The following is an 18,509-nucleotide window of genomic DNA, read 5'->3' as shown; positions in this document are numbered from 1 at the left end:
CTTTGCATGCAGCATTGGCGCACAAACGTACTGATTTCGGACAGGATTCTACAATGAAATAGAGAGAGCTTTGGTGATAACCAAGCCAATATTTAATTACAATAGAAATTTCCTGGTAGAAATGGCATCAAAAGTAGAAAATGTTGGTCAAAAACATACATTTACACACAAACTGACCACCAAACGCAACTTTTAGATGCCATTCTTTATTTTTTGTCTTAAAGGATTAGTTCACTTTTAAATAAAAACTTTTACTGATAATTTACTCACCCCCATGTCATCCAAGATGTCCATGTCTTTCTTTCTTCAGTCGAAAAGAAATTAAGGTTTTTGATGAAAACATTCCAGGATTTTTCTCCTTATAGTAGACTTGAATGGGCACCAAACAATTGAAGGTCCAAATTAGTTTCACTGCAGCTTCAAATTGTTCTTTTGTATTACTGCCCTCCACAGGCCAAAGTTTTAACTAATGTTTATATGCAATATGCTAGTTCAATAGTATATAACAATTAGTTCAAACTTTGACCTGTGGAGGGCAGTAATACACTTAGCAGCGTCTATACTGCTGGAATTCAAATAGAGGAGAAGAAGAAGAGAGCAAGTTCAAGATGAGCATTTCTGGTTAAAACTTATATAAACTTATATTCTTTTTTTTTTTTCAGAAAATGAGCGATGGTTTCACTAGATAAGACCCTTATTTCTCATCTGGGATCGTGTTGAACAATTTGAAGCTGCAGTGAAACTAATTTGGACCTTCAATCGTTTGGTGCCCATTCAAGTCTACTATAAGGAGAAAAATCCTGGAATGTTTTCATCAAAAACTTAAATTTCTTTTCGACTGAAGAAAGAAAGACATGGACATCTTGGATGACATGGGTGTGAGTAAATTATCAGGAAAAGTTTATTTAAAAGTGGACTAATCCTTTAACTGTTACAGAATGGAATGCACAGGATCAAAGGCAGCAAAGGATACATCTAAATTTGATCAGACTAAGTTGCCTTGATGACTTAGTACTTTGGAATGCAACATTTTTAAGCTTTCGGACACAGACATGGTCAGTTTGTCTCACGAAGCAATTTTATTAAATTCAGAAAACTTGGATCATATTGGCCACTTTTGTAGTTCTTTTATGTCTTATTTGAAGTCTGATAGCTCCAACTTGAAATGCATGAAGAAACTAGTATATTATTCAGAATATCTCCTTTTATGTTCCAGGGAACAAAGAAAGTCATACAGGTTAGGAATGACATGAGGTTGAGAAAATGATGACAGAATTTTCATTTCTGGGCAAACCGATCCTTCAAGGTTATCTACATGTCTCGCATAAATCGAACCCTGTGCTTTTTGAGACATGGTAAGACATAGATGGCAGTGCTAATGAAACAGAGTGAGAGAGACGGATGAGGGAGTGAAATGAGGCATTCGTGAATAAATCTGTCATTAGTGTTCACAGTGGCTCCCATGCATGGCCTGTCAAATCTGACAATGTTAACAACGCTTCTCCTCAAGAAAGAGAGGGGAGAGAGAGGAAGATGAGAAGAGGAAGAGGGACGCTGCTGCCCACACACCACTGACAGGACAGCATTCCCATGGAAAGAGAGATGGAGGGATGGACGAAGAAACGAAAACGTCCATAAAAAGGTTAATGGGTCAAATTCAAAGCAAAGAGTCATGATAAACGCCCACAACTTGCACGTATGGGCCAAGCATTAACCATGAAGTTCAGCACCTACCTCCCAGCCTGTGCTCTGTATAACAGAGAGAATACAGCACAAATCAACATACACAAGTCACAATCACCCCCTTTAGAGGTCCAGACTCACTGGCTGCAAAGCATTATGGGAAACAATTGTTTCAGAAAAATTATACACTACTGTTCAAAAGTTTGGACACAATAGGGGTTTTTTTAAACAATACTTTTATTCAGCAATGATTTATTAAATTGATCGAAAGTGACAGTGAGGCTTTTATAAATGTTACAAAAGCTTTCTATTTCATATAAATGCTGTTCTTTTGAAAATCCAGTTTCTACAAAAATATTAAGCAGCACAACTGTTTTTAACATTGATAATAAGAAATGTTTCTTTGAGCAACAAATCAGTATATTAAGAATGATTTTTGAAGGATCATGTGACACTGAAGACGGGAATAATGGCTGCTGAAAATTCAGCTTTGCCTTCACAGGAATAAACAGTTACTTTACATTGTAATAATGTTTTACAACATTACTCTTTTTTTTATCAAATAAATTCATCCTAGATGAGAAAAAAAATATTTTTTTCAAAAACATTAAAAAATAAATTCTTACAAACCCCAAACTTTTGAACGGTAGCATATTTGTTACTGTATCCACCACGCATGACTGTTCATCCCTATATACAACATGTAATAATATAAAAACTATATTATAATTTTTTTTTTTTTTTTTTTTACCCATTGCATAATGCTAAAGTGTTTTGGGTGGTTCCCGAGGACCTTCTATACAGTCGCTAAAGTGTATGTAGTGTTTTTTAGCATGTTGCTATGCAGTTTCTAGGTTATTCTGTGTGTCTTTTCTTTTCCACCTGTTTTTGCCCCCGCTGAGGTCTGTCCCTTGGTCATGATATTCTGTTCATTAGTATTGCCTCTTTATTTAATAATTTTTGACAGTCTATTAAATCTCTTTTTTGGCTCATTTTGCCTGTAAAAGAAAACTTGCCTAATAATTCTGCACACCTGAATATAAGGCATTTTTCATTTCCAGCCTTCATGAACAATTATATATCACTTATAAATGATTAAAAACAATATTAATAGTAGTTATTAGATTGATGTGGATTGGAATTGGTAAAATGTGCTTGGGAAAAAATATGATCAGAAAATCAACTTGCCTAATAATTCTGCACTCCCTGTAAATTCATTAGATGAGAAAATCTTCTTACAAACCCCAAACTTTTGAACGGTCTGTTTAAATGACTGTTCATCCCTATATACAACATGTAATAATATAAAAACTATATTATAAATTTTTTTTTTTTTTTTTTTACAAGTAAAGTGTTTTGGGTGGTTCCCGAGGACCTTCTATACAGTCGCTAAAGACTGCTCACAGTTTCTAATTCTGTGTGGTTGCCAGTTATAACAATTCCCATCAACAAAAGTTATAACAATTCCCATCAACCAGCCGCACAAATGGAACTAGCGCGAGACTAGTTTTTCAAATCATCAACGCTATGTACAGTATGAGCAAGGCCCGTTCACACCAATGATAACTATATAACTGACGTTTTAATGGAGTTCAAATTCTAAGAGAATAGCACCACAACTATAACAATAACATCACAGAGGAACAATAATGTTGGAATCACTTTGAAAGCAATTTTTGAATGATTAAAACAATAACAGCTATAATCATAGAATTAAAAATGATCCATTTGACTTGAAAGAGCTTGAACATTTGAAGAGGCAGATGACATAACTGCAGCGCACAATTTTATAATAAACAGAACATTATCACTATATTATAGTTCTCATTCATAGTGTGAATACTACTCATAATGCCCAGGAAATCTCACTAAATAGAGTCCACATTCACAGCACCTCACTGTCACTCTGATGTAGAAGAGAAAACAGAGTCGTGTTAATGTAAAATCTCTTTCACGTGTCTCGCATAAATCACGTCTGTGTGTATACACAAGCAAAATATTGCCAAGTTAGACATCTGGCACACTGTTGCTTTGTACTACTAGGACAAAAATACAAAGTCCTGTTGTCTTACACTGCTTCACAGCACATGTGAAGAGGCTAACCAGAGCCTTTATTTTAGGATCCAAAACAGTGAAAACTCCCTTTTTAAGCACTTACCTGGTGCACAATTTTGCCAAAGGCTTCCTGAAGTTTACCATGAATAGTGGCTAGCTTTTTGGCATCCCTGTTGGCCTCGTGAATAGGGATGAGCACTTTGTAGACTTCGTTCACTGCTTCGTACATACCAGCCTGGAGACAAATAATGATAAGAGTGGCTGATGCCCGATATAAAACAATATGATGTAATACAGTTAAATGATTGCATATTAGACTGCTGAAAATAATATTTTTATTTTGCAAAATATATACTCAAAGTGTTTGAAAAAAAAAATTGATCTTTACACTTTATATTAGGTGTCTTTAGGCATGAGATAAGGGGTTTGGTGGTGTGGTGGGTTAAGGTCAAGTGTAATTTCTGATGTAATTACAGAAGTTAATTACAGCAGTATTTACATGCAGGTATTTTCTAAACAAAAGTACAATATAAAAACATGTACCCAATAAGTGAATTGTATCAAATGATTCATTTAAATGTTAGTACATAGTAAGTTAAAGCTGCAGTCCGCAACTTTTTTGTGTTAAAGATTAACAAAAATTATATAATGAGAATATACAACATGAATCCATTTTCCAAACCGCGTTTCTGTCTTATCCTGAATCATTATGGTACACTTATAATAAGTGTTTATATTCAGACTATTTCAGACCAGACTGGTAGGACTCGCCGCAGAGTATCACAGTAACTTCGTGACTCGCCATAGACATACACAGAGAAAAGTAGCTCCGGCTAGAATGTTCCTCCGCAAGACGCGTGCAGTTCTGTTTATTAACCGCTAGAGGGCCAGCAGAAAATCGCGGACAGCAGCTTTAATACACTAAATATAAAGTGGGACTAAAAATTATAAATTATCAGTAAAAAATTATAAAGTTTATTTAAAAAACAATTTATTATTTATTATTATAATAAATTATTATTATAACAAAGTGTAAATATGATACATAGGAATGTAAATATTATTATACATAAGAATCAGTAAAACAACTGGAACATATCCAAAATCATGATAGAGTTCTTTTAAACAACATGGTAAAAAAAACTCACCATAGAAAAGGAGGCTGCAGCTTGTTCCAGCAACCCAACTAAGCCTGCCTCAGTGAAGTACTTCCCAGAGCAGATACCCTCCTCATCCGGGGACACCACATCATCTGACACTGCAGATTCTTCCAGCACATTAGAGGAAATGTTCTGCGGTTTGAGATATATATTAATATATTATAATCAAAAAGTAATGATTGATGCATCGTCATCTGTGTCACAGGGTGCGGCAGGAACCTGAAAGGTGACACAGCCCACAGGCAGGTACTTGCGGTCCTCCAGCATGCTGAGGTACTCAGCCACCAGGGCGGCGCTGTGTACTAAGCATTGGGCTGCCTCTGCATGATTATTCCTCTCCGAGTGCTTCCCTGCCATATTTTGCAGCCAAGTCAGTCGTAGGTCTGGGGATGTCTGGTAGCCCTTAGCAATTCTACGTAATAGAAAAGAGACATTTGTCTTGATAAATAATAGAGGAAATTGTGATTTTTTTGCACGTTTCTGCAAGTGAAACTATATTCAATAAAAAAATGCATGACTTTATTTTAGTTTTTATTTCATATTTATAATTGCAAGACATTTTTTTCTTTTACACTACCATCCAAAAAACTTTTTTATGTTTTTTGAAAGAAGTCTATTATGCTCATCAAGTATTTATTTATAATCAAAAATACAGCAAAAACAGTAATATTGTGAAATATTATTCCAATACAATATAACTGTTTTCTATTTTAATATATATATAATATATATATGCTCTTGTGATGCAGTTAAATTTTCAGCATCATTTCTCCAGTCTTCAGAGTCACATGATCCTTCAGAAATCATTCTAGTATGCAGATTTGTTGCTCAAGAAACATTTCTTATTATCAATGTTGAAAGCAGTTGTGTTGCTTAATATTTTTGTAGAAACCACAATAAGTTTTCAGTATTCTTTGAATAGAAAGTGCAAATGAACAGCACTTATTTGAAACAGAAATCTTTAGTAACATTATAAATGTCTTTACTGTCAATTTTAATCAATTTAATGTCCTTAAATATATTTAATTTCTTTCAAAAAAAAAAAAATTACTGACCCCAAAATTTGTGAAGAGTAATGTATAATTTATTAATAATTAAAAATAACTCAGTAATGACTAGTTAGTTTGTAGTTAATAATACAGACATTTGATTCCTTCAAAACTATTTTTAAAACTATTTATCATATAAGAATAGTGTAGCAAATATATTAATGTATAGTACCTGTACATGAGATCAATAAGCATCTCTGGATCTTCTTGATGTTCCTTCATTTTTACTGTGTCTGATAGAATCATGTGCAGGTTAAACACCAGATCTTGAACCTGAAACCAAAGTCAAAATCAGTGCTTTGTGTCAATAACTAGTAAATAGATTACAGAAACAGATTTGTGTGCTTCACCTGGTCAGGGAAGGTGGTTTCTCTGAGCTCTAGGTCCTCCTCTGCATACGTGAGGATGGTCTTGAGCGAACGCCGCAGAAACTCCTCATTGAAGTTCTGGGATGTACCAACCAGAGATGAAAGAGACATGGTCACCTGCATTTTCACTCGTGCAAAGTTCTGAAGGAGAGAGAAAGAACACACAAGATAAAGCCTCTTGAGACTAAATAGAAAAAATAATGAATATAACATTTATACATGTCTATTTAATAATTTAGTCCGGTATCGATTTGGAAGTTTTTTTGGGGTAAAAAATTTGGGGTCAGTAAGAACCATAACTTATTCAGCAAGGATGCATTAAATTGATCAAAAGTGACTGTAAAGGCTTTTATAATGTTACAAAAGATTTCTATTTCAAATAAATGCTGTTCTTTTAAACTTTCTATTCATCTAAGAGTCCTGAAAAAATGGTTTCCAATATATATTAAGCAGCACACCAAATAACGCATATTAGAATGATTTCTGAAGGATCATGTGACATTGAAAACTGGAGTAATTATATGTAATTAGAATTATATAAAGTATATTAAAATTGAAAACAGTTATATTTAATTATAATAATATTTCACAATATCACAGTTTTTACTGTATTTTTAATTAAACAAATGCAGCCTTGGCGAGCATTAAGAGACTTAAAAAAAAAAAATCTAGAAACAACTGAGCAGTAGAGATATGGCATATTTAGACTAATACATGTTATATGCTATATGTAAAATGTGCCGAGGAACAGAATTGAAAGTGTGTTTCTCACATTTCCAATCTCAAAATTCTGTCTCATGAGAAGGTAGAGGGAGGCGCTGGCATGGGCTCTGATGGTGCCAATGCTACTGCTACAATTCCTCAGGAGACGCAGGCACAGGTCAGCACACTGCTCTGTCTCCTCCTCAAACAGCAGCTCTGGAAACTAAAAACACATATTAAGACTTTTACATTATGTCACAAGAGGTCACACTTCATAATAAAAGGTACAACATTTAAGGTCAAGAGAGTAAATTTACCAAACAAAACTGCACAGATTAGCAGAAGCTAAATTGGTCATAACAAAAAATGGTCTTTGATCTGTTCAGCATTTACTGACCTTTGACACGAGAGCTCTCTGTGTAGCAAAGCAGTGTTGCAAATATAGGGCGCTTTGATTACATGCCATGCTGTGGAGCAGGACCTTCAGAACCCCTCCCAGAATGCTTTCTTTAGACTCCGTCACTGACACAGTCTGCGTGAAACATAGAGGGACCATAATAGTTACAATAAATGTCTCATGTTAAAATATTGACAGTTATTGATAGTAGTTGAGATCATTACCTGAACTATTATTTCTAGCGTATCCAATATGATGAGATTAGCTTCAGTTGCCAGGTTGCCATCAATAATTGCTTCATGCTCCAGCTCAGCCCTGGTCCTGACAAACAATGAAGTAATGAATGGTTAGAATGGTGCAATAGGGCCGGTACAACAGAGCGGATCCTTGAATGCCACCGCAACCTCCACACAAGCATTCAAGTGAGTGCATACAGAGGAAGGGTGTCCTCTGCATACAGACCAAATATTTTGATCCATTTGTACTCAACAAAGTTTTTGTCCTAGCTTGTGTTGTAAAATCTCTGAACTTTCACTTACATAGACTTAATCTTTATACGAATAAAGTTTGGAAGGAAGAAAGTTTGGAAGGAAGGAGGGAGGGAAGTTTGGAAGGAAGGAAGGTATTAAACATTTAAATATTAAGAACAACAAACAAATAAATAAATAAATAAATAATACGCACTTGACTTTTTACTTATATGGACTTAATCTTTACACTTTGAAAATATTATTGCACTAAACTTTTAAATATTAAAACAATATTTAAATATAAATAATAAAAAAATCTAACATTTTAATCTGTAAAATATATATGTGAACTTTCACTTATATTGACACTTGAACATTTACATTTTCAAATAAAATAATAATAAAGTACTTAATGTAATAGTATTTTTTTAGTAAAATACAAATATGTATATAATAAAAACAAAAAAGTAATCAAACAATCCAAAAAAAATCCAGTTCTATAAGCAAATCATTGTAGGTTTGAGCTAGGCATAATGTTTCAAAAACGTGTACTGTAGATGCGCAAGTATATCCTATGGAGCTTACAAACCTAACTAAGAAGGGCTCCAGGCTTCTCCCATTGCGCAGTATGGTTCCTTTAAACCTGTATGGTACACGATTCATTCAAAATAGGCCACACACAAATATCATAGCCCTGTACCAAAGCTTTATGAGGAAGGAGAGAGCCATGGCCCTGTCACAGACTTAATGTGGCTGATTATTGTTAGAAGCAGAGAGGTTGTTAAAAGGTTTTTGAAAATGTGGTATAATACTGTATTGTTAAACTGCAGCTCTGCACCTGGAGGTTCGCTATGTACATATATCATCCAATCCGTGATTAGGCTTTACTCGTCAGGGGCCTCATTTATAAAGCGTGCATACGCACAAAACGGGGCTGAAAACATGCGTACGCCAGTTCCTACGCTAAAGGTGGGATTTATAAAGAAAAACTTGACGGGAAAATGTGCGCACCTGCACGCAAAGTTTGACCCACATTTTGAAGACAAAGGGAATTGGCGACACCGATGAGCTGAGGGACTGACGGCAGATGAAGGAAAACCACTTTAAATCCTAATTACGAGTCATTATCATAAATACAGGTCATGTTCACAATAACAGTTTAAATAAAGAAAAAGAATGATTTAAACTTGCATGGAAACTCATGTTTTCATTTTGATATACACATTAATATTAGGCTACACTTTCACTAATGGCGATAAGCACTGAAATCACATTATGCAATCATTACAGAGAAGTTAAACAAAAATAATATGAATTTAGATAGCAGATGTGCTACTTTCGATCACTTTTCCTGTGACGCGCTGTTTTAATGACAGCGAGGAGCACTAGGAGCACAATAATTCCTCTTTAAACTAAACTGCAGATGTTATGACAAAATATTTTAGCGAGAAGAACGATGATCAGTGATGCACACTTAACTTGGATATTATGGAAAACACTGCTGGATTTGTTGGTCGAATGGTCCAACGAATCCAATGTGCAGGATCTTCAAACAATTACCACTGTATATGAAGGATATAATTTGAGGAAAACGGTAAGATTTGCACGTTTCCTTTTTTAAAATACTTTGTCAGTGACGCACCGAGTCAGACAATTGTATTTACACTGCAATAAAAAAGTAGGCCTATACGTTTCCACTAAAATTAGCCTATAGACTTCCTAAAAGATATGTTCCTAAAAGATATGTTCACCTAAACTATTAAAATACTATTTGGCCAGTGGAAATGAATAAATCAACTCTATATTAAAACTATATTGAAGTATTTTATACAATTTTGTTTTAATGGATATTTTGATATATTTATTCTAAAACATCTAAGAGGATATTGGATGATCTTTATCAATGTAGTGTATGGCACAAATGGCATTTATAGTCCATATCTAATATTTTCTAATGTCTTGTACCTTTGACGGTGTTAACCATGGTGTCACGTGGATGGGAACGTGCATGGAAATGATATGCAGATGAGGTTATGCATAGTAAAACTAGGCGTCGTAAGCTCCATATATGGTGATTTTGGGGAGGAGACAGGGTGGAGGTGCACGTATGGACAATCTTCCGCTGACTGGGATTTATAAAGGGATTTGTACGCAGGTTCTGGGGTACGCATGGTTTTATAAATCTGATTTTTTTTTTTTTTTGTGCGTACGCAGAATCTAGCTTTTGCGCATACGTACACTTTTAGGATGAAATCTACGCAGGTTTTATAAATGAGGCCCCAGGACACTTCACATTTTTTAGAAGCTAAAAGCTAAAATATAAATGCAAAAACAAAAATACAAAAACATTAACATTAGCACTTAAAATTAAACTTGAGTAGTTAGTATTTTTTTTAAATTTATACTTCACATGTAAACCATAAAATGCATAATTATAACCATAAATTGCATAATTTTTCTACAGGTTTATTTTACATGCTATTTTATATTGAAAATCAGTTTGTACAAAGCAGCTCCAGGAGGTAGAGTAGAGTTTTAAATGGGCCCATAGTAATTCAAATTCCATATGAATGGGTCACTGAATGGGATTTGTTTGAAAAAGGTTTGAAAGTACAGAAGCACCCACACTGCCTGGTGCTTGTCCCTTTGAAAAGGGGAGCCTTGTGATTACAGAAAGTTATGAGGGAAGTTCAGGCTTGTTATTCAATGACATCAAACAATAACCACCAGAGAATTGTTTTAATATAAATTAATGAATGAAGACCAGTGGTTCTCAACTGAGAAGCCACAACCCACTAATGGGCTTCAGAAAATTTCCAGGGTGCGCATGTTAACCGGATGCACCCACGGTTCAGCGCGCACTTGCACCACGGTTCATCTCAAATCTGGCGACGCATATATAATATGGTTTGTTGAAAATTTAAACATTCAAGTGCAAGAAGACGCGAAAGAGAACTCGGATGCCCTGTGAGAAGATTTGTGTGTGTACATCCGAAGCGCGCACACAGAAAGCCGCGTCTCAGACAGCACGCAAATATTTAGATCTTGCACTTGAACGTACAAATTCACACAAAAATTGTCAACATGTATGAAGAGCCAATCAAGCCAAAATTCATTCTGGCACTCTCACACACATACATTCTACTTTCACATACATATATTTCTACTCTCTCACATACATACATTCTCCTTTCACATACACACATATTCTACTCTCACACACTTACATTATCCTTTAATTTATTATAAATAATAACTATGTAAGAAGAAAATGTATGCATGTGTGAAGAAAATATGTGTATGTAAGAGAAGAATGTATGTGTGTGTGAGAGAGTATAGTGGAAAGGGAAGGAAGGTCAGACGCGATCATCACGCGTTTCTCAGCGCCGACTTGGTGCATTTTGTCTATGAAATAAAAGGTTTGTGTATGTTTTATTTCTTCTATAAAATCATTGCTGTGCTGTAAATCATTTTATTTAATGCAAAGCAAACTACAGGGATGTGATGTCAGTAAACGAGTGTCGCATCCGTCTTTCGGATGAAGGAAACACATAATGCCTTGCATAAAATTAACAATTTATTCTTAAAGATACGGAATATATTTACTTTGGATATTGAAATATGTTCTCAGAACTGTGCACTGACTTTTTATGGGCAGGTTATGGAAGCAGCCACAGCATCTTTCGGCTACGAGTGAGACGGAGGGCGGTGGTCTGAAATTAGTTCTGCGGCCGAACGCGAGCCCATCTCTGGCAGGAGAATCAGCATCATTACGGTGGAAATGGGACGGGACTTTTGATTACACTTGAATTACTTTTAGACCTAATGTATCATTTTTACTTCTAAAATGTTTGTTAAATGATTTTAAATGAAGGCAATATTCTTAGGCATGGTAAAAACTATTTAAAATAAGCTGTATTAAGAACTGTATCAAAAATAAAGTCATAAACCAGTGGTTGTGTGGAGTATTTTACAAATGTTTAGAGCAGTGATTCCCAAACGGGGGTACATGTGCGTATTCCAGGGAGTACGCAAAAGATTTAGATTTTGCTTGGTTTGTTCAGGCCTGTCGCTTAGGTGTAACAGGCTTGCTAGGGGTGCAGTCAGTCGCCCCAGCTTCACCCCAACCTGGCGCGTTAATCATAGCAAATGTGTCTATTTACAATGTGATTTTTGAGTATTGTAGCCAAGCACATGCATTACTGTTGAAAATAATGGCCAATCAGAATTGTTTAAGTTAGACTCAGCTCAAAGTCCCTCAAAACATTTAATAAGTTTCTGCCAGTTTAATAAGTCCTACGCTCACAAATCCTCTCATAATTTAATCTCTCGTAATTTAAAGATTTATTTGAAAGACTTTGTGACTTTTCCTACTTTAGTACATAAAGTGCTGAACTTTATAAGCCAATAAGTGCTTATCTGCCGCCATCTACTACTTATAGTGGTATTTTTCGTGTCTTTTTTTATTTTTAAATAAAAGTGTTTGTTTTCAATCAAATGTTGGATTTCCTACATCTTGAAACTTTCAGTTTTACAAATGGGGACAATCTCTGAAGGATGAATAAATAATGTTTTTTGTCATCATATTCAAAATAACATTTGAAGTGCTGGAATGTCCAATTACATTTACAATTACATTGTGTTTCTTATTCAAATGTTCCCAATATCTTCAAGTCTGAATTGTAATCAATAAAACTGGTTCATTGGTAAATTAGGTAATTTTGACAACTGGATTAAAATATAAACGCTGCATTTACTTTTGTTTAGTGTCTATAAAGCGGTACTTGAGCCTTACTGATGGATTTGTGGGGCTAAAAAGGTTGGGAGCCACTGGTTTAGATAAACACATATACACATATAACATACATATACACACACACACACACACACAAGGTTTTATACAGTTCTATGTCACATCGGAAAAAACGATGTGGCAGTCCAGCACAAGCAACAACATGTTTTGTTACCAAAGCAAATAACTAGGAAAAGATGGCCTGAACTGCCTAGGGTTAGGATTAGAGAATAAAGGTTGAGAACCACTGTTCTGAACAACTGCCGCCATGTTATTTCTCCAAATTAAATCATTATTAGATAAGTGCTTGGAATTAAAGAGAACAACATGACAAATATAAAATACACCTCTCATAGCTCAGTGTAAAACCTAAATCTTTAAAAATATTAATGATACTATATTTTAACTGGTTAAAGATAATTGTTAATAGTTCACTGTGAATATGAAGTTGACTACATTAAAGGGGCTATATGTAAGAATTGTCACGTATTAATCACGTTTTAAGGCTAATATGTTAGCTTGTATGGAAAAAACGGAACTTTCCCGGACTTCCTAGGTTGTCTATGAAAGATTTTTATGTGAAGGACTATAAGGACATTTTTACCAGGAAGATGAAAAGTGTTCCCGAATTATCTGTCGACATGATGCCGGTGAATTGAAGTGCTGGTCCAAACTTATCCACATCGCTGTTTTCTCTCCGCTGTCATTTTTGTTGTGTTTATTTCGTTATTGAAAGGAAAGCGTGCAGCACATATTTACATATTCATCTAAACGTCGCTCTCAACAGTGTGGACAACATCAGAATGTTTGTTAAAAGTATATCGCTGCAAAGGTATTTCCAACTACTTTTTACATCTAAGCAAAGAACGAAAAAGAACTTTGCAGTAAATATATCAGGGCCTTGAATCACGTTTAGTCTCTTGTAAGTTTACGTGTGGACAAGTGCAAGCATGAGCAATAAATTGCTGGCTGCAGTTCAATAAATGGCCACCGGTGTCGCTAATAACAAGGGTTACTGACATACTGACGGATCTACATATAGCTCCTTTAAATACACAGGTAGAGCCCCTATAGGCTAAGACTGTTAAGTAACACAGCTAAATCTTGGACCTGAGAGGCTGGTTAAAGATCCATGTTGCATTCTTGTTATAAACACTGGTCATAACAGAATCATGTCATCCAAGCTGCATCCTACTCCATCCCCCCAAATAAACACACACACACACACAGGTCTGGGGGCAGAATCACATTGTGGTCAGTAACAACTGCATCCAGACCAATCCAAGCACCAGTAGAGGAGAGCAGAACAAAAGCAAGAGGGGGAGGGGCTTTAAATTCAGGTCTGAAGCAAAGCAAGGGTCATTGAAAGCAAAGAACACTTCAGCTGTACAATACCTGACTGATCTCTGGCCCCTAAACACACAGTACACGAAAGAACAAGGTCAAATAAAGGGGTTATTTGATGTCAAATGGTTAATGGTTGTTTCTGTATAAATATGGGAAAATATGGGTCATACGATTATGAATGTCATCAAATTAATAGTTTTATGGGAAGAAAAAAAATCTCAATATCTCAATATGAACATACAGAACACAGACAATGCACAAAATCCATAAGGCAGACTAATTACTAAATTACAACAATTTAGATAATTAATATGTGAATTAAAAAAATAATACAAAAATGCATGTCTTTATTTAAAATCACTTAAATTATTATTTTTAAATAATTAAAAAAAGATGAAAAATTAGAAAATTGTGTTAAAATTATTCTCTTTCTTTCTTTCTTTCTTTCTTTACTGCTGGCCTTATATGATGATTACAATGTTTGTACTTGTATCAGCTAAGTTACATAATTGAAAAGGAAATCAAAGTTCACCTACTTTAATTTTGTCTCAGAAACACTGAAAAAAGAAAAAAAAAAAATTAAACAACATTAATAAAACCCTACTTGTCCATCTTTTCGCTGGTCTGACGCCAGTGGGTCATGTCTTTTCTCCAGCGTAGGTTCTCCTGGCTGCCAAAAGCACTGCCTGATGGACTTCTCTCTGTGGAAGAAAGGTTAGAGAAAAGGCAACATACATCAAATTTGGGTATGTGTCAAATTGCCTTCATTTAGCTTTTGAATATTTCCAACAGAATATTAACCAATTTTTTATTTTTTTTAATTCAACTAACCAAGCTGCCCCCTGCTTCGCCGCACCATCTCCTGTCTGGCTCCAATACTGCCTAGGATGGCTTCCTCCAACTTGGCCTTCATGTCTTTAGATTTCTTAAAAGTTAAACTGTTCATACGTTCAAATGCCTTCTTACCCTGCATGAACAAAAAATGGGCCTTTTTGCATGAGATGGATGGATAGAAACACAAACACTTATTAATTTCACTCGGTAGGTGTGGGGATATAGATGAGCAGATTGTGCGTATTTATTTACAGATGAATGGAAATGTAAACATAGACGAGACAACAGATACAGATATATTGCAACTAAGAGAACTTCTGATTAAAACGTGGTTAAAACTCCCTCAAATGTGAAGTTTATTCAAACCTTGTATTCAAAGCAGGAGACACAGAGGTAGAGCAGGTCTAACAGACGATTGAGCTGGGAGACAGAGAGGTCAGTGAACCATTTCTGAAGCACCATCTCATCGGCATTCTTGAGCACCCACAGCAGACAGATGAGCAGACTTCGACTGGACTCGGCCGAGAATGAGCCATGCTGACGGGTGGCCTGGAGAATAAGGTGTATAGATTTTTGTAAAGGACTGGTATTCTCATTTTTCATACATTGCATGATGCATCCTTCATGTTGTATAACTTTGCTTTGGTCTAATTGTCTGCAATTGTTCATTCAAAAGAATCCAATTTGTTATTATAGAAGTTATAGAAGTTTTGGCTGCTTAAGATTTAAGAAAATAAAAAGGATGTTCAAGGCAAGGCAAGGCAAGGCAATTTTATTTGTATAGCACATTTCATACACAATGGTAATTCAAAGTGCTTTACATAAAGAATAATAATAAAAATAGAACATAAGGAATAGAAATAACAGTAAAAACAGAGAATTTTACCGCAATATTTAAAATGCTTTAAAAGTCAGAATCAATATGATACATAAAAGATATAAAATACATTAAAAATGAAATAAAAACAGGAAAAGGAATTTAAAGAATAAAAAGATAATACGTATAAAATAAAAGTGCAAACAGTTCGGACATAGCACAAAAACTAGCAAAGGGTGCAAGGTTTCTGCACGGATTCCTAAACTTTTTTTGTCAGCTAAAATCTAAAATATTTACCAAGAGATTTTATGTAAATATTTTAACATGTTTGCATTTTTAGTATTGCATTTTAAAATTTGAAATATAAAATATTTAATGTTTTATTTATTTAGATTATTTTTATTACTTTTTCATAAATTTTATATTTTTATAATTTATTTAATTATAAGCTTTTCCATCAACTCACACACCTCCTGCACTTCCTTCATGATTCCCCAATATAAATATATACATATATATATATATATATATATATATGTATATATGTGTATATATATATATATATATATACATATATATATATATACATACATACATATATACATACATACATACATATATATATATATATATATATATATATATATATATATATATATATATATATATATATATATATATATATATATATATATATATATATATATATATATATATATATATATATATATATATATATATATATATATATTGCGTTGCATATATATATATATGCAACGCAATATAACAAAGTATGTAAATGTAAGTTTCTTATTCATGAAAACATCTTTAAAACCATATCTTAAGAACCGTGAGGTCACAATACCTGTGGATTGAGCAGAAAACTACTTGGCCGTGACATTTGTGGCACAGATGTTCCTGCAATTGCCATGGCAACAGTTTGGCTGATCATACTGTTACCCTCAGCTTCCTGCTCCTCAGTACCCGGACCACCAGGGCGCCCCCACTGATTATGGGATTCTGTGATGGTAAAAGAAAGGTTAAAACAAAACAACATGGATGGATGGATATATATATATACACATACACACACACACACACACACACACCAGTGAAATCATGGAGCTGAGGAAGGGTTTCCATGACAATGCCTATGAGTGGTAGGTAGAGCAGGGCGACTCTGGCTTTGACCTCAGGGTCAGCATAACGTGGGTCCGAGTCATGACTGGACAGCAGATTATGAACCACGCTGATGACCTTCTTATGGAGACCAAACATCCTACCGCAAGAGTAAAGAGTAGAGAATATAAAATTAAACATTTGGTCAAATCCAGCTGGAAAAAAACAACAATTTAAATTAAATTGTATTAAAATTAATGATATAATAACAAAATATATAAGAAATAAAATATATTTTTAATTATTTATTATAGTTTTTAATATATATATTAAAAACACAAAAGTCATAAAAGAATGAAAATAAGGCACACACCATGGTACTGACCCATCAGCCTCAGGGTCCAGAATCACAGCCAGCTCTGTCAGAACAAGACCAGCGAGGTAATGCTGCTCTCTGAAGGGCACAGACAGCTCAAACATGTTGGCTATCTTTTGATCCTGCACATGGGTAGAGAAACCAGAACTCTAGTGGGAGACAATGAGAAAGAAAAACCAAAAAAATGGGAAGAGAGTCTTCATAATCAAATTTTGCTATAATTTAGAGTTAATCACAGTTAACCTTTCTCAGTTTGTGTTTATACCTGAGATGTGGCAGAGGAGACCGAAGGAGAGGGGGAGGCTGGGGGTGTAAGCAGACTGAATGGCAGGTTTAGAGTGACGTAGTGTTCGTGGCTACAGACTATCCTCAGGAAATCCAGTCTCAGAGACTCTAGTGTGGGGTTCTGTAATGCGTAGAGCTTGGTGGACACCTGGGAATAGGAGGAAGAGAAAATCATAAGAAAAGACAATGTGTAAAAAGCATAGCATGTTGTTTGGAGCTGAATTTTTAAGGTACCTGTTTCCAGTAGGTTTTGACAAGAGTGAAAACAAAGCCTCTATCCATGACTGACAAGAGGTCATTGAGGAAGAAGGCCAAGCTGGTGTTGAGCCTTTCCACCAACTCAAGATCCTGAAAAGACAGTAAAGTAAAGACAAACATCACCACTTTAAAAACTTTAACTGGGCACTCAGCCATTTACAGAACATGTTATGTTTTTATTTGCTACTCAGGTAGCAATTGTCTCTAAAATATACAGAGGCTTTTCCCACTGTCCTTAACTAGGGTTTAGACTATTTCAGAAAATAATTCAAATAGACATACTGGACATGATTTTTCTTGATCCTAACTCCTAACCACAATGACATCCTAAATGTGGTTGGCTTTTTTCTTTCATTTATGTATTAATAGCTTATGTATTATAGTAAAATTAAGCATGCATCTTGTTTAACGTGTTTATTTTGTCATCATTTGCTATATTCAGCAAAGTAAACTATCAGATTGAATGGTGATTCTCACAAAACTGACACTTCAGGTGTCTTTTCTAAAAAAGGACAATTTAACACCCCAAAATGACACCTAATAACCAAATTCAACTCATTCATTCATTGTGTAGTTAAAATTCTCACCTTCTGGAAACGTGAGACAATATCACCTGCAATGGTGCTAACCAGAGCAGTGATGTCATCCATGAAGCGTTCAGGAAAGCGGTTCTTCCTGGGAGACTCCAGCCGGTCAGTAAAGTATAAGTGGTGTATGATGCTCTTAACCTGAAATGAGAAAGGATCAAGAACACGCCATTCTTCTCACAACCTCAACAGCAGAGGCTACACTTTTAA

The 18,509-nt window shown here is 34.9% G+C and overlaps 1 protein-coding gene across 23 annotated transcripts in view; it reads right to left on the bottom strand.

The window, feature by feature from the left end:
- Nucleotides 1-18,509, bottom strand: part of dock7 (dedicator of cytokinesis 7) — a 58,018-nt gene that overhangs the window by 11,068 nt on the left and 28,441 nt on the right. For 4 of the 23 annotated variants that reach the window (XM_048199926.1, XM_048199920.1, XM_048199933.1 and 1 more), the window contains 20 exons: nt 18,300-18,440; nt 17,689-17,802; nt 17,435-17,602; nt 17,167-17,318; nt 16,784-16,953; nt 16,540-16,694; nt 15,224-15,406; nt 14,855-15,011; nt 14,628-14,724; nt 14,072-14,089; nt 8,474-8,527; nt 7,639-7,735; nt 7,415-7,549; nt 7,088-7,240; nt 6,298-6,456; nt 6,120-6,220; nt 5,118-5,310; nt 4,887-5,030; nt 3,842-3,973; nt 1,735-1,749 (listed from right to left, as the gene is read on the bottom strand). In XM_048199926.1, coding sequence (XP_048055883.1) covers nt 1,735-1,749; nt 3,842-3,973; nt 4,887-5,030; nt 5,118-5,310; nt 6,120-6,220; nt 6,298-6,456; nt 7,088-7,240; nt 7,415-7,549; nt 7,639-7,735; nt 8,474-8,527; nt 14,072-14,089; nt 14,628-14,724; nt 14,855-15,011; nt 15,224-15,406; nt 16,540-16,694; nt 16,784-16,953; nt 17,167-17,318; nt 17,435-17,602; nt 17,689-17,802; nt 18,300-18,440 — 2,538 coding nt within the window. The remainder of the gene's footprint in view (nt 1-1,734; nt 1,750-3,841; nt 3,974-4,886; nt 5,031-5,117; nt 5,311-6,119; nt 6,221-6,297; nt 6,457-7,087; nt 7,241-7,414; nt 7,550-7,638; nt 7,736-8,473; nt 8,528-14,071; nt 14,090-14,627; nt 14,725-14,854; nt 15,012-15,223; nt 15,407-16,539; nt 16,695-16,783; nt 16,954-17,166; nt 17,319-17,434; nt 17,603-17,688; nt 17,803-18,299; nt 18,441-18,509) is intronic. The other 19 variants (XM_048199935.1, XM_048199940.1, XM_048199943.1 and 16 more) reach the window with 12 other exon arrangements.

This window comes from Megalobrama amblycephala, linkage group LG8, assembly GCF_018812025.1.
Source record: "Megalobrama amblycephala isolate DHTTF-2021 linkage group LG8, ASM1881202v1, whole genome shotgun sequence".
NCBI lineage: Eukaryota > Metazoa > Chordata > Actinopteri > Cypriniformes > Xenocyprididae > Megalobrama > Megalobrama amblycephala.
This window is presented reverse-complemented; position numbering and strand designations above follow the sequence as displayed.